This window comes from Podarcis tiliguerta (assembly GCF_965153285.1).
Source record: "Podarcis tiliguerta genome assembly, chromosome: 17".
NCBI lineage: Eukaryota > Metazoa > Chordata > Lepidosauria > Squamata > Lacertidae > Podarcis > Podarcis tiliguerta.
Genome location: NC_139550.1, coordinates 12,757,357 through 12,780,610, shown reverse-complemented (window position 1 = coordinate 12,780,610; position 23,254 = coordinate 12,757,357). Strand labels below are relative to the sequence as shown.

General features: G+C 44.8%; 1 protein-coding gene and 1 long non-coding RNA gene across 11 annotated transcripts in view; one reads left to right on the top strand and one right to left on the bottom strand.

The window, feature by feature from the left end:
• Positions 1-23,254, top strand: part of LOC310668040 — a 1,372,673-nt gene that overhangs the window by 223,199 nt on the left and 1,126,220 nt on the right. The window lies entirely within an intron of this gene.
• Positions 1-23,254, bottom strand: part of ZNF462 (zinc finger protein 462) — a 136,699-nt gene that overhangs the window by 60,341 nt on the left and 53,104 nt on the right. For all 10 annotated transcript variants that reach the window (XM_083419185.1, XM_083419188.1, XM_083419187.1 and 7 more), the window contains 2 exons: positions 8,604-8,856; positions 295-5,756 (listed from right to left, as the gene is read on the bottom strand). In XM_083419185.1, the coding sequence (XP_083275311.1) occupies positions 295-5,756; positions 8,604-8,823 (5,682 nt within the window). In that variant the 5' untranslated portion in view covers positions 8,824-8,856. The remainder of the gene's footprint in view (positions 1-294; positions 5,757-8,603; positions 8,857-23,254) is intronic.

Here is a 23,254-nt window from a genome sequence, read left to right as displayed (position 1 = left end):
AACTGGTGCCAAAGAGAAATTGGCTTTGAAATGAAGAAGGGGAGGTGGGAGGGGAGGAAAGGACACGCCAGGGCTTTGAGGAAGAGGTGGAAGAAATGAAAGAAGGGGGTGTAATCAAGTGGCAATGTTTAATTGACTTAGGGCTTATTGGCACACCAAGTCACTGGTGTGCCTGTATCTCCTCAGCTGCCAAAGGGAATGTGCATCTGGACGCCACTAATGAGAAATCTCCTGGGGGTGGGGAAGGAGAGAGAACACCAAACATAAATCTAAAATGTGCAAACATATCCTTACCCTCTCTTGTTTGAAATCTACAAAAGCACCATCTGCATATTTTTGCTTGCTCAGAAGCTGCTTCCTCCTCTCTTGGCGTTTGGCACGCTTCTGGAATTCCTCGTTGTGGCTGTTCAAGTGCGAGGTCAGCTCCGCCGTGCTATGCAGCTTGCTGTCGCAGTGCCGGCACTGGAAGATGGGGTTCTGGAAACGGGGGCCGCTCCCCAGTATGGCAAAGTCTCTCTTCAGGTCCTTGCTGTGGTGGTCGGTGTAATGCAAGCACAGCAGCTCGGCCGTGCTGAAGGAGAGCTTGAAGCACTTGACGCAGCGGAAAGGGAGCCACTCCATTTCGGGAGCCTCCACCTCCACTTCTGGCTTCTCCAACTCGTTCCTCTCCTCCGGCAGAGCCTGCGGCCTCTCATACTCATCCGCGTACACGGCGGTGAAGTAGCCCCCCAGCTTGCTGGCATGCTGCTTCTTGGGGAACACGCCTGGGTGTCGCTTCATGTAGTGCGAGACGATTCCCTTTTTGCTGAAGGACTGGAAGGAGCAGAGAGAGCACTTCTTCTTCTCCACTGCCCTCCTCAGCTCCTCGCTTAGCTGGGGGGAATCTTCTTTCGGGGGCGACGGGATGATCACTTTGTTGGGCTTGTCGCTGACAGTCCTCGAAGCAGCCAAGCAGTGGGTATAGTAGGCGTCGATGTCGTGGCGCTTCTGGTAATGCGCAGCCAAGCCTTTACGGATAGGGTTCGTGTAGGAGCACAAGGCGCATTTGAAGAGGTTGTTCTTCCCTTCCGGCTGGGCCCGGACGTTGTTGTGTTTTATCCGGTAGTGCCTAGCGATCCCTTTCCTGGTGGAGCAAAAATACTTACAGAGCTGGCACCGGAACACCGTGTGGGACACCAGGTGGGAACTCGAGAAGTGCGAAGGAGGCACCGAATCGTCTCCAATGATCTCCTCCGGAGAGATTTCTGGAGAGGGCTTAATCTCGGCGACGACTTCAGGCTCCACAGAGGCCGGCAGCTTAGGAGGAGACTGTGCAAACACATCAAATTCAGGCTGGTTGTGGTATTTCTCGTAATGGATTTTGAGCTTCTCTAGCGTGCCGTGCGTGTAAGGGCACAATTTACACCTGTAAGCGCCGTATCCTTGCTTGAAAATTCTGCTGGTCTCCTCCACCTCATTCTGGTTCATGTCATTTGGCTGCTCCACATCGTGCACAAAGTCTTCCGCGGTGACCTTCACCAAGGGGTGCCTTTTCTGGTAGTGTGTGAGAACACCGTGAATGCGTGTATTAATGTACGGGCAATGCCTACATTTGTACACAGCCCCTGGGTTAATATCTATGTCTTGTGCAAAATCTGCAGCTTTAACTTTCATCCCAGGGTGCTTTTTGCCATAGTGGGTCAGAAGTCCATGCAAATTGTTGTACTCTGACTGGCACACTGTGCACTGGTATGGCGTTGATGAGATTGCGGGGTTTGCAGAGGTGAGCTGGATAGCTTTGTCCTGGACCAGGTTTGTATCCTCTGCATATTCTGCATCCTGGTCCACGTGTGGCGCTGCCATCTGGCCCTCCGAATTGACCCTGGCTCCAGCATCGTTGGATATTGGGATGGCTTTATCGGCTGCATCTTTCTCCTTGATAATATCTAGTAATACAGATTCATCTCCATTCATAGCCCAGGGATGAAAAGCTTGGTAGTGATTAGTAATGTCCCAAATGGAAGATGCTTCAAAAATGCAGTCTCTGCATTTATACGTTTTCATCTCTGATGGGATCAGTAAGGCTGGAGGCGAAGGATCTGGCCCTGCCCAGAGCTTGGTCGCCATATACGTATAGTCAACATAATGCTCAGGATGTCGCCTTTGGTAATGCACAAGCAAGCCGCTGGGTTCGGCGTGAGAATAGATGCACCACTCACAATGATACCCGGCTTCTATTAAGCCATCCAAAAACGCCCATCGCAAAATAGAGGTGACTGTGGCCTTCAAGCTCGGGTGGTCCTTTTTAATGTGCTTCCTAAGTGCGTAGAAATAAGGAGATGTGTAAGAACACTGCCTGCACTTGAGAGCTCTCAGCTTAGCCTTCTCTCGCTCGGCGTTGGAAGCGGGAGTCTGCATGCCGCCGGGGGAGTTTTTCTGGCCACGATCACAAAGGCTCCTGATTGTGGCTGTGTGCTGCCTAATTACATCTGCATTGGCTTTGAAATCGCGGTGCTTCTTTTGGTAATGTATGAGCACGCCTTTCACAGTCCGGTTTCCATAATCACAGTGCTGGCAGAAGAACATCTCATTCTCCGAGGCGGCATTCTCAGAGTTGCCCCGGTTAAGCTGTTGCATAGATGCTGGTGGCCTGGGAACACCAGGAGGGATCTCTCCAGATCTCATCATTGCTGCAGTGGGAGGTGCCTGCCTTATGTACTTTGCAGTCACTTTTATTTCTGGGTGCCTTTTCTGGTAATGCACAAGCACGCCAACCACTGAGCGGTTGCTGTAAGAGCAATGTTTGCAGTAGTAAAGCTCCGTCGTAAGGTCTGGAGGTGGTGGAGGTGGCAGTTGCGAAGCCATATTGGACATTTTGGGGGAGATGGGCGATCCCAATTCATAAGCCATTTGAGCCAGAGCAGAGCCCCTCTCAACAGACACAACACGCATCGTCTTCTGGATCCGGAAGTAGGAAGCTTTCTCTTCAGGGTGTTTCTTCTGGTAATGAACTAAGACAGAATGCATGTTGGGACTTGCAAATGAGCAGACGTCACAGTCATAAACCACAACGCTGTTTACCGACGACTCCTTCTGGCTTTCGGATTCTGGGCTATTACTTTTCGGAGAATTTTTGTTAAAAGCAGCAGGTACGCCAGTCCCACGGGCGACGGGAGATGGAGAGGCCAGGCTTTTCGGAGCGGAGTTCAAGATCTCTCTGAGAGTCTGCGACTCTGAACTTAAGCCCTCTTGCTGTTCAACCACATAGCTGGAGAATATCATTGCATTGTTAATTTTAACTGTTGGGTGCATTCTTTGGTAATGTGGCATCAGGCTCCTAACATTCGGGCTGGTGTAAGAGCAGAAACGGCAGCGGTAGATCAAATCGGAATGATCAAAATTTAGTACATTCATGGCTTCAGGGTGGTGCTCCCCATAGTGCTGCTGCAGGTCTTCAAAGTTTGTATAATCAATGTAACATTCGAGACACCTGTACACCGCACTGTGATCATTGGGATCCAGGATATACCTAAAGCTGAATTTAATGTATGGATGCATCCGTTGATAATGAGTGCTAACACTCCTGGCGGATTTGTTGCTGAAGTCACAGTGTTTACAATAGTAAAGCCTTCCGGAGTCACCATAATCAGAATTTTCATTGTTTTGGTCAGATCCATATATACTGGACTGGCTGCCCAAAGCAGATGAATTCAGACCTTGGTCTTTCAAGCCAATTGAAGAACAATAATAGTCCTCTTCATCCTCAGATATAGTTAGCTCAATTTCTGCCCCATTGGTGGAATTGTAATCATGGCCAATGCTCCTGTAGTTGGGCTCTTTCTGAGACTCGATGGTATCTCTTCCCCACATTTGCTGGGAAGCAAATGTTGCAATTTCCATCAGTGGCTCTCCTTGTTCTTCTTCCTTGTCCAGCTCAACTTCTATCTCCACTTCATTGTCGTCTTCTTCCTCCTCCTCCTCCTCTACGTTAATCACTGCATCTTCCTGTTGCTTGTTTTGACTGATTTTGCTTTGCAAATTGCTAGCTATCTCATCAATCCTAGTTCTCTTCTTCACTGGTGAAAGGTCGAGGGGAAAGTCACTGGACATCTTCCGAGAGGCTTTAGCCACGAAGTTGTTTTTAGAAGACAGCCCAAGAATTGAGGTCTGACTTTTCTTCACGGTGCTGGGAGAGGCGTGAGCATCAGGCTCACTGTCTTGCGGAGTATTTGAGGATGGGCCGTCGTATTTTGGCAAGTTGTCGCAAAACGAGTGCTTGTGTTGCTGATGAACCCGGAGACCTTTCAAAGTAGTTGTGGAATAATTGCACATGGTACACTTATACGGATGCTGCGAGTTGGACTGCGGAGATTGTTGCTGCTGCTGCCCCATGGAATCCATTAAGCCGCCGGACTTCCTGCCATTTATATTGCCCCCTTCGTAGGATACTGTGCTTTCATTTAACGAAGAAGCTATGCTTTCTGTTTGGGAATTCACTGCATCCCAGTCGGACGCTGCACCGGTGTGACACTGTTTATGAGCTCCGAGTTTGAACGAGCTCTTGCAAGTGAATGGACATTCATCACATTTGTATACTGCTGTCTTTCCAGACAGATGGATGTTTTCAATATGGCGGGAAATGCTCCGCCGATGCATGGTAAGGAAAGGGCAGAAGGGGCACTGGAATCTGTTCATAAACCTCCTAAAGGGGATCCCCTTTGTTTCCAGTAACTTGTGGCCCTCAGACCCCATCAGTTGCTCTGCAGTTAGCCCTGAGGTTTGGTGATCCATGGAGTTCAACCCATTTTCACTGTCTAGTTCATTTAGCTCATCGTCAGAACTGGAGTCATTGAGCATACTGTTTGTATCCATATCGGCGGAAGAATTTGCCATGTCGGCCATCGCGTAGCGAGACCTGTCCGACAAATTAACAATGCCAGAGTTGTGAGGTGCTTTGTGTTTCATGTGAGGGTAGGAAACAGAGGAAAATTTTGAAGAAGTAGAAGTGTTGGACCTGACAAGAGAATTGTTCATAGAGCCTCTGTAGTTTGGGAGGTTTGCGTTCGGCATCTCCCGCCCAGAGGCATTCATAGGGATGTAGTTGGTGTTTGGAGTGGGGCTTGGTGGACCCTTGCTGGATACGTCTGGCATGTTGGTCCCATCCTGTTGCTGCCTCAGGCTTGACAGTATTTTCACCATGCTGCGATGCTTTTTCATCATATGGTCGCACCAGCGTTCCCTTCGGGGCGTCTGGTAGCTACACCATTCACAGCAGAAGTTCCCTCTCGACTTGGTCAAAGGCTTGACCATAGACTCCAAAATACTGCGTTCTACAACTTCGGCTGGGAGTTCCTTGCAAGAGTCCTGTACTGGCACAGATGTCGATGCCGATTCAGATATAGCAGCTGAAGCGGCGGGAGGGGTGGAGCTCTCCTTCAGGCTGTTTTTGTGGTACATCTTCTGGTGCTTAATAATCCTCGCACGCCTCGGAGATTTGTAGGTGCAGAACTGGCAAGAAAAAACCTTACCAAAGCCCTCGTGCATCATAATGTTGTAATTTAAGGAGCTAGTACCGGGCGATCCAGCTGGAGATCCTCCCGCCTGAGCGCCATGCACTTTCCGCGTATGCTCTATGAGTAGGTTTTTGGATCTGAAATAACGCACACAGAATTTGCACTGGAAAAACTTGCTCGCTGGCTTGGAGAGCATATGCTGGCCATAATAACTCTGGCTATGGCTGTAATAATTTCCAGTCCCCAGCTGAGCTGCATTTTGTCCTAAAAAAGAGAGAGAATAAAACAGTGTTTTAGAAATCCTTGAATTTGATATTGAACTTTTTATCTGTGTTTTAAATAGTTCAAGTAGGTAGGTAGATGATAGATAGATAGATAGATAGATAGATAGATGATAGATACTGTAGATAGTTTTAATTCTATTAATGTTTAACTGTTCTTTTAAAAATAATTTCCCCAACATGCTTTTAGCTATTCTTATTTTATCCGTAAACTGCCTTGAGCCTCTGTTAGGGAACAAAGGCAGGACAGAAATAAAACAACAACAACAACAACAACAATTGTTTAATTAAAAAATATGTGACCATGGTATCTCCCCTGCCAGGTAAGTGTGGAGAGGTAAAAGATTTGGATTATCATAAAGATGCAGGAGGAAATGATTAACAGCAGGAGCCACAAAGGGGAGGAGGGAAGTCCAAGAGATTCCTTGGAATCTTGTTTTTATGTTGTATGTTGGATATTTGACTGTAAAATTTTAATCTGAAAAACCAAATACATAATTTCTTTATTTTTAAAATGTGAACCACAATTATTTACATGATTTACAAGCCCGGTGACAATGGCAAAACAGCTGAACTAACGTGTTTTTTTTTAAAAAAAATAAAGTCTGCATTTATCCGTAAGTACAGTGGTACCTCGGGTTAAGTACTTAATGCGTTCCGGAGGTCCGTACTTAACCTGAAACTGTTCTTAACCTGAAGCACCACTTTAGCTAATGGGGCCTCCTGCTGCCGCCGCGCCACCGGAGCCCGATTTCTGTTCTCATCCTGAAGCAAAGTTCTTAACCTGAAGAACTATTTCTAGGTTAGCAGAGTGTGTAACCTGAAGCGTGTGTAACCTGAAGCGTATGTAACCCGAGGTACCACTGTATGAGTTCATAGCATAGATACTTCCTATGATATGATGAAATGTCATTTTTGCTTACAAGTTCTCTCATAGGGAAGTGTCAGTGATTAAACACATAAGTAGATGGGAGATGTGAACTGCAATGGTAGAAGAGGAGAAAAGACTGATGCCCTGTGGGAAGGACTAGAGGTTTAAGCTACGGCAGGGCAGGTTTCAGTTGAATGTCAGAAAAGCAACTTGATAGCGGGAACAGCTCAACAATGGAACCAGTTACCAGAGGGGTGAAGTAAGCTCTCACTCACTGGAGGTCTTCAAGACGGACAACCATATGTTAGGAAGGCTCTGGATTCACTGAGTAGAGAGTTTGACTAGATGTCCTCTAAGCACCCCTTCTAACTCTTATCATTCTGTTACTCTAATATTAAGCTTTTAAAAAAATATAGTTCACATAATTCCAAATGATTTTAAAGAATGCCTTAAAACAATGATGGGATGAAACGCCAGTCGAATTTCGATGTCACACGTAACTATTTTAAAAACATGTATTTTTAATGTTGTATTTTAAATTGTTGCACTGCACCCTGGGACCTTAGGTTAAAAGGCAGGTGGTTATTAACTATTACCATTACATACAGCTAAGTAGACCTAGCGGCAAAAAAATTGCTACAGAAGCAATTCCGTCAATACTCCATCAATGCCACTCTTGGAATGTGTGTCCATTATTAGCTTCACTGGTATGCATGTGAATTAATACATGCAAATAAAATTACATTTCTTGGAATTAGTGTTGTAGTTCCTGAATGCATCTTCTGAGCGGAATATAAAACTAAAAGCAGTGTTTGCCAGGGGATAAATCCTGTACACAAGGCCCTAAGCAAAACACCAGGCCTCCTCATTTTGCCTGTGAGGTCATTTTTCTGGAGCCATACCCACCTGCCCCACATGTGACATCAGGGAGAGATGTGACTGCAAAATGCAGAATTAAACCTGCATTTAATTCTGCATCAACTGATGCACAGGGAGTTCATTCCTGCATTGTACAGTACCTCTTCCCACCCGGCAGACAATCTTTTCAAAGTTAGGTGGGGCTACTCACCCATCAATCACCTGGCATCAGATAATGAACCAATGGGTGTCCACTTGTCAAAGTTGCCCCCCCTCCCCAGAGCAGAGGGAGATAAAGATCTAGCTCACCAAGGCAGATCAGAAATTTCCCACACCTGACTTTTTTTTTCTTTTTAACCTTTGATCAGGAGTTGGAACTAACCTGTGATGGGCCCAATTAGGTCTACTTAATTAACGCTTGTGGTATAGGTAAAGGTAAAGGACCCCTGGACAGTTAAGTCCAGTCAAAGGCAACTACGGGGTTGTGGCGCTCATCTCGCTTTCAGGCAGAGGGAGCTGGTGTTTGTCCACAAACAGCTTTCCAGGTCATGTGGCCAGCATGACTAAGCTGCTTCTGGTGCACGGAGGACTGTGACAAGTGCCAGAGTGCACGGAAACGCCGTTTACGTTCCTGCCACAGCAGTACCTACTTATCTACTTGCACCGGTGTGCTTTCAAACTGCTAGGTTGGCAGGAACTGGGACAGAGCAACGGGAGCTCACTCCGTTGCAGGGGTTCAAACCGCCGACCTTCCAATTGGCATGCCCAAGAGGCTCGATGGTTTAGACCACAGAACCACCCGCACCCCTGCTATCCTCTGTAGTAGCATGCAGTTGCTACAATTTTTTATAGGCTATTGCAATAAAATCAACATAGGTTTGTGATGGAATCCCAACACTCAACTGCAAAACATGGCCGCTTCCCGTTGAATATGAATACCATAGGTGCCAGTCCACTTATAAAGCAATTTCTGTTCTTATTTATAAGCTGTCACAACACACAAACGTGGACAACAGGACAACAACCTGAGGACGCTCCAATGAAATAAAATCTTAAAATGACATTTCAATAAAGGACTTTAGAAAGCTACTCTTTTTTTACCTGCTATCTCATCCGTAATTCCAAATTCATCTTTTACAGAAGAATATTCCACCTCAGCCTGGTCATTGCTATTCATAGAGCTAAACCTTGACTGGCTAGGAGTTTCCTCAGCGACATCTGTGGGTTGCAAAAACGCCGTGTGAACATCCTGAATGTGAGCTTTAAGATCTTCGTAGGATGGCGCTCGAAAATCACAGCCATCACACTGCAGCACCTCCATAGTCCTTATTGGTAAGTTTTACATCAGGAAAGCCTGGAAAAAGAAGAAGTAGAAGAAGCAAATTGTCAGAAACATCTTTTGTCCATAAATAAGAAGCATACAGTTGACTGATTTATTTTATTTTTTTTTAAAAAGGTTTCAGTAGCACAGTTTTAGTTATGAGCAAATATAAGGAAATGATACCCCCAAAAGATGCATTTCTTACAAAAATGAACAAACAAAAACTAGCAGGAGATTATTTCCGGAATCTCAGAAGTGCTTCAAGAAACAATCAGATATGACTCAGATCTACTTTGTGCCCAGGGCTTGCCCAGTTGGCTTTTTCCCACCCAGTTGATTCAACTCTTACCTGCTGCTAACATCTCTAACAATGAACAAGGAAGCATGTGGTGGAGAGTCATAAACAATAAAATGCAGTGCAACTGTAGTTAGGGGGCAAAGGAGTTTTCTGACACTGCCCTAAAAGCTGAACACTATTTACTTATTGCGTTTTAATCTCACAATTGTGCCATTAAACTCAAGTCGCATATATGGTGTGCCTCATCCAGTAGGTTAGAGTCTAAGAGGACATGACTAGCCTAAGTAAGGCGAGTGGGGATCACCCAACACTGTAGCCTAGATATCTGTATTGGTGCCAAATACTTTTTTAACTAGTGGTCTCCCATTTTTTGCAACCTTTTTGCTTTTAGTACTACAGGCCTGTGGCCTAGCTTGCCTGTCACGCCAAGCCAAACTTTGGTTATAGCACGAACACAAGAGGCTGCCAGGAGATTGTGTCAATTTGGTCGGTTTTCTTTCTGCACAATGCTGAGCTAAGCAATGGCTTGGCTTAGCACGCCGTCCAAACCTCTCTCCAGACTAACTAGGACCCGTAACCAGAGTTTGCCCTTGGTGGTTGTTCATGATTTCAGGAGTAGACTTTGGTTTTTCAAATTTGTTCTTTCACAGTTCAGTTGTACTGATTCTTTTAAAATCTCATTATTATTATTACTATTATTATTATTATTACTATTATTATTAATTTATTTTATTTTACTGAGTTTGAGAGAATATAGCACCTAGTCCTTCTTCCGGGAAGTAAAATGAGTATCTCCACAGCATGAAAGGAAATAATTTTTTTCCCCAGTGTCTGCATTTCACTATATGAAGCAGTAGACCAGTACTACTCAGAGGTAAGGATGTCACTTCAGTAGATGACCTGCTAAATCTATTGTTTCTATAATTTGTGGGGGAGCTACCAAACAGGTTGAAAATGAGCAGCTTCCTAAATTGTAGATAAAAGGTAGCCTTTTTTTAAAAAAGAAAAGAATTTAAGAGGTAATTTCACCCCAGCATGGCATGTACCTAGCAGCAACTATTATCTTAATCAATGGATGGCTTTTTTGACAGTCTCCTCACATACTCCTACAGGTCACATTCAGGCGAGGAGCTCCAGAAGCCCAAGAGATCTAACAGCAGCCAAAATATGCCCTGGTGGAAATTCCATTCTCTTATGGCAGGGCGATATAAAGTTACTTCTGCAGAACATTCAAATCCGCTTTGGACACAAGAGAGCACAAAAGGCACATCTCCCCTGGCAGGGCTTTCGAACGCTGTGATGTGCTGGGCGCAACCCAACCCCCCTTCTCCTTCCTTGAGCTGAAAGAACGAAGGTTGGTCGATTCTCAGCTTAACAAAGTTAGGGGGGGACCGAGACCCTCAACCTTTTATGTGCAAGCCCTGGACCCAAGACCGTTGTGGAAGAGGTTTGCTATCTGCTCTGGATCAAATTACAGCCGGGAGCAGCAGGGAGGCCCCACCCCACAAAGTCTCCCTCCTTCAGCACAGTCCATTAGACCTGAAAACAATTCCACCCCTCCTTTCTCTCTCCATGGTGCAAGCAGACAACTCTTGAATTCAGAATGCTCCAAAGGAAGGAGAAGATGGAAAGTCGCAGTAGACAAAAGCGGGGTGGGATTCCCCCCGTTTCCACTGCCCATGCTCCTGACCTCCTCCTCCCCACTCACCCCAGTAAGAGCCCTTTCAGCCTGAGCCAAGCAAGCCACAGTTCTGCTGAATGTGTGTTTATCACACTTCCAAGAGATATGAGCTTCTGCGTCACTGAAGCTTTAAGACTCACTAAGCTGCCCTAGTCCTCTGAGCTTTAGGAGAGAGGGAGAGAGCGAATGTGTGTGTTTGTGTGCAGCCATTTTAGCTCAGACAAGTCATGTACTCAGAGGGAGAGAGAGATAGGCTCACAGCTTCTAGTCAGCCTGCAACATGGCTCCACACATCTCAGCCTCTTCTCCAGCGTGCAAGATCCTTCCTCCACACCAACCAACCACCCTCCTTCCTCCCTCTCTTTCCACAAGATGCTTTTGTTTTTGATTTTTGGGAGGGGACCAGCCTCTTCAGAGACGAGGAAGGACTTCTCTTCTTTTGGACTACACAGAGATGCCTGAAGACCACCGTGGCTTGTCATAGACACCAGCATCTCTCCCTGACACAGCCATGGGCAACAACAACAACAACAACAAAGATCTCCAAGGACTCCTTTTGTCTTCCACACACACAAAAAACGCACACACAAAATAATTTTAAAAACCCACATCCCAGCAACGACGACAGGAAGGAAAAAGGGTTTTGGCCAAATTGTCCCACAGGCTTGAATGAAGGCGCAGAAGGGTGACCTTTTCCTGAGAGCGAGAGAAACAAATAAGGAAGGATGGAGAGAAAAGAGATAGGGAGGGGACAGGAATGGAGAGGAAGAAAAAGGAGGGGAAGAGGCGGAGGGAGGGGAGAGCCCTTCAGAAAGCCTCAGCCTCTTGGGAGCCGTTCTCCTATGCACAGAAGACATACCATCTGACACGGGCTGCCAGATTCCAAAGTCTAATGACCTTTGTTAATCACCAGCCAAGCTGTCTGCCTCAGCAAGCCTTGCCAATAGGCACACCCTTCAACACAAAGGCTGGAGCTATTCCTTTTGGAGAGAGGTTCTTCTGAAAGCTCCATTGTGCAGGAGAGGGGGAAACGGAGGGGAAAGAGACAGGGCGGGGGCCAGCGGTTGGGATCTCTTCCTTTCAATACGGTTGAGGAACAACAGGGACAAAAGTGGCCTTCCTCTACTGCTCCTCCTCAGTTTGGAAAGTTCTCAGATTGGGCTTAGGAAACAACAGAAGGTGGAGGAATTTAAACATCTCCCTCCACAAGGTAAAAACTCGGGTCTTTTCATGCTCTCCCAACATTTCTCCGATGAAAATAGGGATGTGCTATTCCATCATCATCATCGTTTTCTTATTTATTCCCCGCCCACCTGACTTGGTTGCACCAGCCATCATATTATTATTTTTATGACAAAGTAATAATCATAAATAAGTAAGAATAAAAATGTGCATCTCACCACCGAAACCATTCCATTGCAACTATCCAACCTCCCAAAATAGCCACCATATATAAAAACATAATAAAACAGTAAGCAGTCAAAACAAAACAAACAAAAACCTTCCCTATAAAGAGCTGCCTTCAGATGTCTTTGAGTGGTTGTATAGTTACTTATCTCCTTGGCTCGGGGGTCACTTAACTCCATAACCTCCAACATTTCTCTGATGAAAACAGGGACATCCTAAGGAAAAGTGGGACATTCCAGGATCAAATCAGAAACCGGGATGGCTTCTGTGAATGCAGGACTTGCACTGAGCAAGGAAAGCAAGCGAGCCTTTTCATCCGTCAGCACCTTGACGTTACGTTTCAAGACCTGCCCATTCATAGACCAAATATCCCACTGATTTCTAGCAGAGCAGATTTTTACAAGCTGGTCACCTAGTGCCAATGGGAGATATGCTTGGGAAACAGACCCAGGGGAAATGAATGGAAGGTGCACAACAGCGCATGGGGGATCTTGAAAGCTGGGCTCTCTCACCACTCCCATTCATCTCAATGGCGCTTGTGGAGGACAAGTTCCTGAAGGACTCGGCCCACTGATGCTTTTTGCTGTGTTAAAAAATCGGTTCAAACTTTAACAAAGAAAAAGAATTACAAAGGTGAGTAAACTCATGGAAACTGCGGCAACAATTGTTGTCAGGTCCATAGGAGTGACCTTCATATATTCACCCAAACCAGAAGAATCTAAGAAAGAAGTATTTTATTATTTGACGATTTCTCATCATGGCTCAAACATTTCAAGAGTGGGAGAAATCCCCCCCCCCAGACCTAACATGGTTTAAGCGATCAAGGAAATTCAACATACGATGTGTGTATTTCTTTGTCTATGGGAGATAAAGAGCAGAGGGACCCATCTGTCAGCCGAAGAATGGAGCTCATTTTCACTGCAGATGTTAATACGCTGTCAAGATGCACATGAAAGAGAGATATATGGAAACAATATCGGCATGTTTGTCCATAATGACAAAGGCAGCAGTTGCAACATTTTCATGGGGGCTATAGCCAGGACTGTTCATACTCTGCTGTACAAAAAACCAAAAACCCAAACCTTCTACCAAGGTTACCCAATTTTTGACTTGCAATCAGAACAAAATAATGCGAATATAACTAAACTGCATGGAAGAGTTTGTTTTCTAAAATTTATTCTAAAATCTCAGGTTTGTAACCATTTACAACGGAAAAAATATTCTGGGAGAATATTTGGTGTAAGTGCAAGCGATACAGAAGCTACCACTTACATCCAGGGCACTGAAACCTCCATAACCAAAAGTCAGACCCATCACATACCCTATTCTGAGCTTCCAAACCAGTTTTGTTGCAGCCTAAATCAAGAGAACCACAAAACTACTTCCAACTACTGGGGAGACGGGGGCGATGGGAAGAGTTAAACTTGTTTTTATTGAACAGAAGCCCTTCCTATGCCAGATGGCAAGCTTTCTTTAAAAAAAAACACACAAAGCAGTTTCAAAAGCAGGTTGTGGTACAGCATTGGGTTGAGGGGTTCAAAGTGTGTCTGGGGAAAACTAAATTCCAATAGCCTAGCACAACCACAAAGGTAATTCTTTGCATCCTAGTCTTTTTTTTTTTTTTTAAAGTAGATTGTGCATGCTAGCTAGCTACCTAGCTAGTGTGTGTGTGTGTATACACACACAGAAAGAGCGAGACAGACAGACAGACAGAGAGAGAGAGAGAGAGACAGACCCCTGAAGTCTTTCAAGCTTCAAAGCACATCTCCTTATTAATTTAAAACAGTCCATATGCACACATGATTGCCCACACAGGTTACAAGGCTCCAGGTTCTTTATGGTGGAATAATCACTTCTTTTAAAATATTTTTTTTAAAAAAAAAAGATCAAAAGAGTTCTACATGCGCCTTGGACATTTCCAGAAGACTCAGGTCTCCAAATACATCGCAAAATCAACAGAAGAAGGTCAGAGTGGCGTCAGGGGGACAAATGTGATGCAGCGCGGGGATTGTGATCTCAATCAACCTAATACATACTTGAGAAAAACAACCTAATAGAATATCAGCTAAATCATACATGACGGATGGCCATCCAGCCTCCAAGCAAGGAGAGTCCGTCACCTTTCATGGAAGTCTTTTCCACCACCAAACAGCTCTTACTGTCAGAAATTTCTTCCTGACGTTTAGTCGGAATCTCCTTCCTTGTCACTTGAATCTATTGGGTTGGGGTCCTAGCTTCCAGAGCAGGAGGAAACAAGCTTGCTCCATTTGAAGATGGCTATCATACCTCCTTCTCAGTCTCCTCTTTACCAGGCTAAACATACCCAACTCCCTCAACTCTTCTTCATAAGGCTTGGTTTCCAGATGCTTTATCATCTTGGTCGCTCTCGTCTGCACGCATCAACTTGTCAATATCCTTCTTAAACTGTGATGCCCAGAAATGGACACATCATTACAGGTGTGGTTTAACCAAGGAAGAATAGAGCAGGACTATTACTTCCCTTAATCAAGGTGCTATGCTTCACAGAATCATAGAATCATAGAGTTGGAAGAGACCACAAGGGCCATCAAGTCCAACCCCCTGCCAAGCTTCATCTGTTGATGAAGCCTGTTAACATGACTCATGTTAAGCTTGTGGTCTACCAAGAGCCCTAGATCCTTTTCTAAATATAGAACCTTACATTTGTCCCTACTGAAATTATTTTTATTAGTTTTGGCCCAATTCTCCAATCTGTTTAGGTCATCTTAGATCCTGATTCTGTCTTCTACAGCAGGCACGCCCAACAGGTATATCACGATCTACCGGTAGATCACTGGATGTCTGTGGTTGATCACTGGCTCCCCTCAAAGAAGCTCAACTTTGACCTGAACCCCACAAAAGGGGTTAGATCACTGCCAGCTTTTAACTCTGTGGGTAGATCTCAGTCTCTTGGGAGTTGGTCACCCCTGTTCTACAGAATTGGCTACTCCTCCCAGTTTGGTGTCATCTGCAAATTTCTTCATCCAAGTCTTGTATAAAGATATTGAACAACAACAGGCCCAGGACAGAACCCTGCAGTACCCCACTTACCACTTTTTTCCAGGATGGCGAGGAACTGTTAGTGAGCACTCTTCAGGTTCAGTAAGTCAACCAGCTACAAATCCGCCTAACGGTTACCTCGTCCAGCCCACATTTTACCAGTTTCTCCACAAGAGTATCATGAGGGGCTTTGTGAAAAGCATTACTGAAATCCAGATATACTATGTCCACAACATTCCCCCGATCCACCCAGCTTGTAGCTTTATCAAAAAAAGAAATGGGATTCATCTGGCATGACTTGGTTTTAGTAATCACAGCATCCTTTTCCAAGTGCTCACAGGCCAACTATTTAATTATCTGTTCTAGGACCTTTCCTGGTACAGAAGGCCTTAGCACTGGTCTAATCTGCTGTCTGTGCTGGAAAGAGGTTCGTCTACCAGAAATAAACCTTGAAACAGCAACGTGATTCAAGAGCCAACTAATTATAGACCCTACAAAACTTTCAAGAGATAGAATCGCAAGTACCAATAGCAACACCATAGGGCATGAATTTTTTTTCCTGCCACAGAAATATTAGTTTAGAACCAAAGAATTCAAGAAACACCAGTATTCGCAACCAAAGAACCTTCTGCTCCTATTGTAAGTGGAGTGTTTTACTTAACCAGCTTCTGTGTCTCTAGGACAACTTTGCTGGAGTTTAAAATACCACTCCATTATTTTTAAAAACTGTCAAAATTTGTATCACTCATGTTAGGTCTAGCACAGATATAACAGTAGCTTGAAAGCCACCATTTGCCAATCAGAAGCCTGGCATGGAACACATGCTCTCTCCTTCTTCCTTATCTAGCCAACATTGTCACCCGGCACATACACCAACGTGACCAAGCTGTCTTACACTGATGCTCTGCAAACCTATGTCCAACCAAAAGCTTCAAAATCTGGTTCACAAGGGAGCAATGGTTAGCACCGATCATAAAGACAGGTGTGCTTGCAATTCTAAACCAGCTAAGGCCAAGGAATGGGTTGCTTCAAATCTGTGGGTTTGCAGCAAAAGCGGCATTTGCAATTCCACTGAGTCTCCAGTGTAAATCTCATCGCATTTTTATAGCAGCAGTACTTCTTCTTCTTCCTTCCCTTTTGGCTCTTCTTAATCTGCTCAGGGTACACTTTCGGAAAGCGAGAAGATATTTAAGAGGAGATGGAACTTATTCTGGCTCCCAGCATATTTACTACAAGAGGGATGGAAAATGGCCCTTTGTAGTATTGCTGAGGCGAGAGGGAGGAAGCTGGTGGCAGGATGTGGCTAGTGGAGATAGAAAAGCGGCAAGAGTTGGTGTGGTGACCCGAGAGCCTGAGAGAAGGCTTAGTGTGCCTGGGCCATCTGCCTCCGATAGTTCTGATGTGGTGATGGACCAGCAGCAAGGGAGGAAGTAGACAGATGCTGAGCCTGTTAAAAGCAGCTTACGAACACAGAAGAAAATACCAAGCTACAATTTGTGGCTTCACAGGACTGGGCTGAAGTTTCCAAATATATAAACAGGTTCTTACATTTTGCTACAACAAAAAAGAAGAAGAAGATAGGCAGTAGATATATTTGCATACATCACACCCCAGTGACTTCTCTGGCGATACCAGATGCAAACTTAGCAATCGCCACATTAATACACTCTTAATTTGACTCTGTGAAGCCAAGTGATGTATTCAAACAGGGAGGTCACTGCAATGTTAAGAAGAGATTTTGTGCAACTGGTCAGCTTGCAAAACCCGTCAGCCTTTAAAAGGAAATTCTAAACCGTGCTATCAGAGAACAAGATTTTTTTTTTTATCTGGGGTAGTCAACAGAGGGAAGACATTGGATTCTTAGAAAAGATCGGGATGTCTTCCCCCTGAAATCCCCAAATCCAAGCACACACAAAATGGCAAATAAGACATGCCTATCAACAGAACTGTTCCCAGCTGCAACCTTGCTGCAAACTTTATATAACGCAACATAAGCAATCACTGCCAGTTTGTACGATGCCAGAACATGAAGTTTATTCATGTAGCATGGTGTAGAAATGGAGAACTACTCACTAGGGCTGGATGATAATCTGGTTTTCAACACTGTGGTACATCACCAGCTAAACATACACCGATGCATCACAATGTCTGAAATGACAGTGGGGCTATGCAGAGGCTATGGCTGGCTTCACGGTTTTTCCCACATTGTGGTTTTTCCATAGCACACACACAATGATTTGCGATATATTGCCAGGTCAAAAATTATGAAACTGGTATCATGCCATAGACTTCAAACCGGTTTTGGGTGATACATTGCCCAGCCCTAGCAGTAGTATTGTTGCTGCCCTAGACTCCTTCATAAGGAAAGATGGGATGTAAACTAAATGAATAAATAAATATGTTCCATATTTTTCTGTGTATAAGACGCCCCCATGTATAAGACGAGCCCTATTTTTTTGAGCCCAAAATTAAGAAATAAATTTATTTATATATTTAACTGCAACATTCCATGTATAAGACTACCCCCAATTTTAAACTTTAAAAATTTGAGGGGAAATATAGTCTTATACCCAGAAAAATACAGTACATGCATGGAAAAAAATAAGATGATTATTGTCAAAGCATTTCATAATCATCGTCTCCATCTGAATTTCAGACATTTTGCAAGCCATTAGAATTAAGATCAGTTTAGCTGTTTGACTAACTACGGCAACTGTCAGATTTGGTATGTGAACGTCGACAACAATAGTTGCATACTGTGTTAAAGAACGCAATCTGTTCTGAGCAACTTATTACTGTAAAAAGAAAAAAGAAAGGAGCCGGCTAATATTCTTGGCAATTTGCCACACATCAAGTACAAAGTATGAGATAATGCTACCCAAATGAACATGGCAGAATATGCGCAGCCCCCCAGTGCCCATTGGGAAAGTCTAGCTTGCTGAATCAGGAGCATGAAGTAGCATGGGATGTGAGAGAGAGACGGGGTTTCAGACCCAGTTCTATGGCTTAACCAATCCTGTGGGTCCTCAACTCAGGAATGCCATCAAATCTCAATCCGTTTGCCATTTGTGGAACCCTTGCTGCAAGCTGGATGTGCAAGCTCTCAACCTCGTCTATTTACACAGCTGTTTATGGCAATTCTTTTGTATTAATGCCAAGCGAACAGGTGGAAATCATGCTTTATTGTATGCCGTATCCTATGCAGTTATGGCTGGTGCAAACATTTCCTTTATCACTTTTACATCTAGGCAGTTTGATGGTCAACTGCACCTTTAAACGGATTCTTCCACGAGAACTGCACATTGTAAACATTCGTGTTTTGAAAACCAATTACAGTGGTACCTCAGGTTACATACGCTTCAGGTTACAGACTCCGCTAACCCAGAAATAGTGCTTCAGGTTAAGAACTTTGCTTCAGGATGAGAACAGAAATTGTGCTCCGGCGGCACAGCGGTGGCAGGAGGCCCCATTAGCTAAAGTGGTGCTTCAGGTTAAGAACAGTTTCAGGTTAAGTACGGACCTCCGGAACGAATTAAGTACTTAACCTGAGGTACCACCGTATCATCTAATTTATTCTGATTACTATTCCAAATTATATTTGCTATATCTCTATCTTTACACAGACACACACACACACACACGGGCCCCTCTGGCCTATATGACAAGCAGACAAGTTTATTATGCTGTGTTGTATTTGCTCTTGAAAAAAGCATTATTTGGGTAAATAAGTAGAAAGGCTGGCCCACGCACACACTGCCCTGTCTCTGAAATCAATTGAAACAAACCAGCAAGCCAGCATCAGAAAATTCAAACCCCAAAAGAAAGCCCATGTATATACAGTGTGCTTCTCTATTCTGCATGTCTGAATGACGGGGGGTGAATAGGAAACATGGAAAGCTGAAAGTCAGACCACTCTAACACTGACTGTGGCTCTCTCCCAGCCCTTACTTGGAGTTGCCAAGAACTGAACTTGTGGCCTTTGACATCCAAAGATGATGCTCTATCACTGAGCTACGGCCCTTCCTCCATAATTCAAAGGACTTGTGCAACTGTCTACCCAAAATGACATTTAGGGAGGATGGAAGGTGGGATACTGCTTCCTCTCTGCTGTTTTTCGGACCACTTCTTTTTATGGGTCGGCAGCACCCATATGTGCAGCTCCCACTTGGTGTCCTCCTGGTGGCGCAGCAATAAAACTGCTAGCACATTTGCAAAGATAAGCAGGGTCTGGTATGGTTTCAAATTGGATGGGGGAACCGGATGTTGAGATGGAGGGCTGGACTAGACTACTCTTGGGGCATCTTCCAATTCTTCAATTCTGTGATTCTTTGGAACATGTTTACTTGACTGATCTGCATCATTCATGCGAATGGCATTTTACCAATGAGCTATCAAGAAAGTAGGTCCCTGCCCCAAGCCCATCGAGATCTGCATTGCTACATGGTCTACAAAGGATGGGGAAGGTGACAAGGAGACAAAGTAAGGTCTCTTTCAGTTGCACATGCTTAACCTAGATCTGGGGTCAGCAACCTTTCTCAGCCGTGGGCCAGTCCACCGTCCCTCAGAACATGTGATGGACTGAACTATATTTGGGGGGGGGGGGGTTTGAACGGATTCCTATGCCCCACAAATAACCCAGAGATGCATTTTAAATAAAAGGACACATTCTACTCATGTAAAAACACCAGGCAGGCCCCACAAATAACCCAGAGATGCATTTTAAATACAGTGGTACCTCGGGTTACAGATGCTTCAGGTTACAGACTCCGCTAACCCAGAAATAGTACCTCGGGTTAAGAACTTTGCTTCAGGATGAGAATAGAAATCGGGCGGTGGCAGCAGGAGGCCCCATTAGCTAAAGTGGTACCTCAGGTTAAGAACAGTTTCAGGTTAAGAACGGACCTCCAGAACGAATTAAGTTCTTAATCCGAGGTACCACTGTAAAAGGACACATTCTACTCATGTAAAAACACGCTGATTCCTGGACCATCCGTGGGCCGGACTGAGAAGGCGATTGGGCCGCATCCGGCCCACGGACCTTAGGTTGCTTACCCCTGGCCTAGATCAGCGAGGGAGAACCATTTTCAAAGAAAACTCTGTGTGGTGCATGTGTTTAAAGATAGTTACACTTCTTGCGGTTTGGTGTTGGTGAGAAACACAATGCTGTACAATGACTAAAACTGCCTGCTACGGTTCTTCGCATCACTCCTTTGAAATAGTCATTAAGAAACTTAGCTGTGAACAGGAAATCCAGAGATCAAAGCCCAGTAGACGGACACAGATAAGCCACTCTCTCAGGCCTCAGTACCCTGGTCCCACCCAGCAGGTTTAATATATCTCAATATGAATTACTAAATTTGAATTGTTTTAGACACACGCTTATTTGCTCCTGCATCCAGCTTTGTCAGATGAGGGTCAAGTAGTCTCAGTAGCTGGGAGTTCCTATGGTTCATCAGCTATGGCCATTCTTGCATCACAATGGCCTTTCTATACTTCTGCATAGTCTGGTACCCTCCCGTTTCAGTAACTGTAATGCACTCTACAAACCTAGACAGCATCTTAAAAAGCAGTGACATCACGTTGCCAACAAAGGTCCGTATAGTTAAAGCTATGGTTTTCCCAATAGTGATGTATGGAAGTGAGAGCTGCACCATAAAGAAGGCTGATCCCGGAATAATTGATGCTTTTGAATTATGGTGCTGGAGGAGACTCTTGAGAGTCCCATGGACTGCAAGAAGAACAAACCTCTCCATTCTTAAGGAAATCAGCCCTGAGTGCTCACTGGAAGGACAGATCCTGAAGCTGAGGCTCTAATACTTTGGCCACCTCATGAGAAGAGAAGACTCCCTGGAAAAGACCCTGATGTTGGGAAAGATTGAGGGCACAAGGAGAAGGGGACGACAGAGGACGATATGGTTGGATAGTGTTCTCGAAGCTACAAACATGAGTTTGACCAAACTGCGGGAGGCAGTGGAAGAGAGAAGTGCCTGGCGTGCTCTGGTCCATGGGGTCACGAAGAGTCAGACACGACTAAACAACAAACAATGCACTTGACAGTCTAGAAACTGCAGCTAGTGCAGAAGGCCACTTCAGTGTGTGGTCATATAACCTGTAGCAGCAAGTTTGGTGGGGCAGAGCTACCTTCCCAACACCAGCATTGCAGCTACTTAATTAGATCAATATGGGGCAGGAAGGTGGGTGGCTGTTCTGGTAAAAAACAGCAGAGCCAGTGTGGTAGGACTGGCTTTGCCCCCATCCCATGCACTAGTAAAGGTAAAGGGTTAGGTCCAGTCGTGACTGACTCTGGGGTTGCAACGCTCATCTCACTTTATTGGCCGAGGGAGCCGGCATACAGCTTCCGGGTCATATGGCCAGCATGACTAAGCCGCTTCTGGCGAAACCAGAGCAGCACACGGAAATGCTGTTTACCTTCCCACCGGAGTGGTACCTATTTATCTACTTGCACTTTGACGTGCTTTCAAACTGCTAGGTTGGCAGGAGCAGGGACCGAGCAACAGGAGCTCACCCCGTTGCGGGGATTCGAACCGCAGGTCTTCTGATCGGCAAGTCCTAAGCTCTGTGGTTTAACCCACAGAGCCACACTACTGCTGCATAAAACAGCTACCTTGCAGAATCTGCACTGGCTGCTTATATGGGACCAGTTTGAGGTGCTAACTTTAAAATATAAAGCCCTTAATGATTTGGGACCTAGGTATCTCGTAAGAGCGCCTCTCCCCATATTACGACCAGGGCCTTGAGATTTGGGGTAGGAGTGGCGAAGGCTGTTTGTGATTCTGCTGATGGGCATAGCTCATCACACGGGGAGCCAAAGCAGGGCCTTCTCTGTAGTGGTACCTCACCTGTGGAACTCTGTGCCCTTAAAGGTGTGGATGGATTCAACAGTTTTGGGAGGTCATGTTTACATTATTTTCTGCCTTAGTCGCTTTCTGCATTGGTTTCGTTGCTGTCTGACTGTGTTCTATTCGTTTTATTGACATTGTCTTGCTTCTAATATGTGCAATACTCTGGAATAACTTGTAACAGAAAGTGGTGTGCAGAAGTCTTATATAAATAAACCTCTATATAAATAGACCTCTACAATGCTGCATATTGTATTCTGTGTCCCCAGTCATGGCCAGTGCCAGGGGGACAGGAAATCCCTCCCATCCCCCAGAACTACTTCCTTTCTGTTTTCATAGCTAAGTTTCTTCACAGCAAAACTACTGTAAGCTTCTACAGAGAAGTATATTTGTTCAACGGTGGGAAATCATCTCTTCGAATACATATCCTTAAAAATAATGCAGGCAATGAAAAGTTAAGCCTTGGAGGATAGGGACCCAACATAATTGATTTTTAAGATGTTACTGTATTGAGGACAAGTAAAAAGTATAAAATGTGCTGGTCATAAAACACTCAAGACACACCAAGCTCACTTGTCCATCACACCAGCGAATTGCCATCACCAAGATAGGAGATACACACAAGAAAGTCCCTTTGACCATAACCTGATAACCTTATGTTGGTGACATTGTTATTATTGCTATGAAACATAAAAATGAGAAAAGAATTACATGAAACCACTCTTAGTGCATGCTGCTTTCCATAAACGAGGCTGCAATAAATTATACGTGCTTAGCTAAGACTGGTAAATAGTATCGAACTCAATGGAACCAACTTCTGAGTAGGTATACATAGGATTGCACATTATAAATATATCTAAGAGCTGACCTAACTATATCTTGGCATCACTTTCCCAAATCAGAAATGCCATCCCTGTAGTCTATCATAGACCACAGTGGATGACCAGGATACTCTCAGTCGAAGACCATCATATCCATAATGTACATATTGCAATCCAAACTTTAAAGGGGAGAGTTTGTTTCCATCTGACAGAAGGTGGGTAGGGGGATAAATATCATCTGGGAAGTTACGTACCCCAGCCCAGTACTTAAAACTGCAGTCCTGTGCACACATACCTGATAACAAACCCTATTAAACATAGTAGAATTTGCTTCTGGGAATTTAAA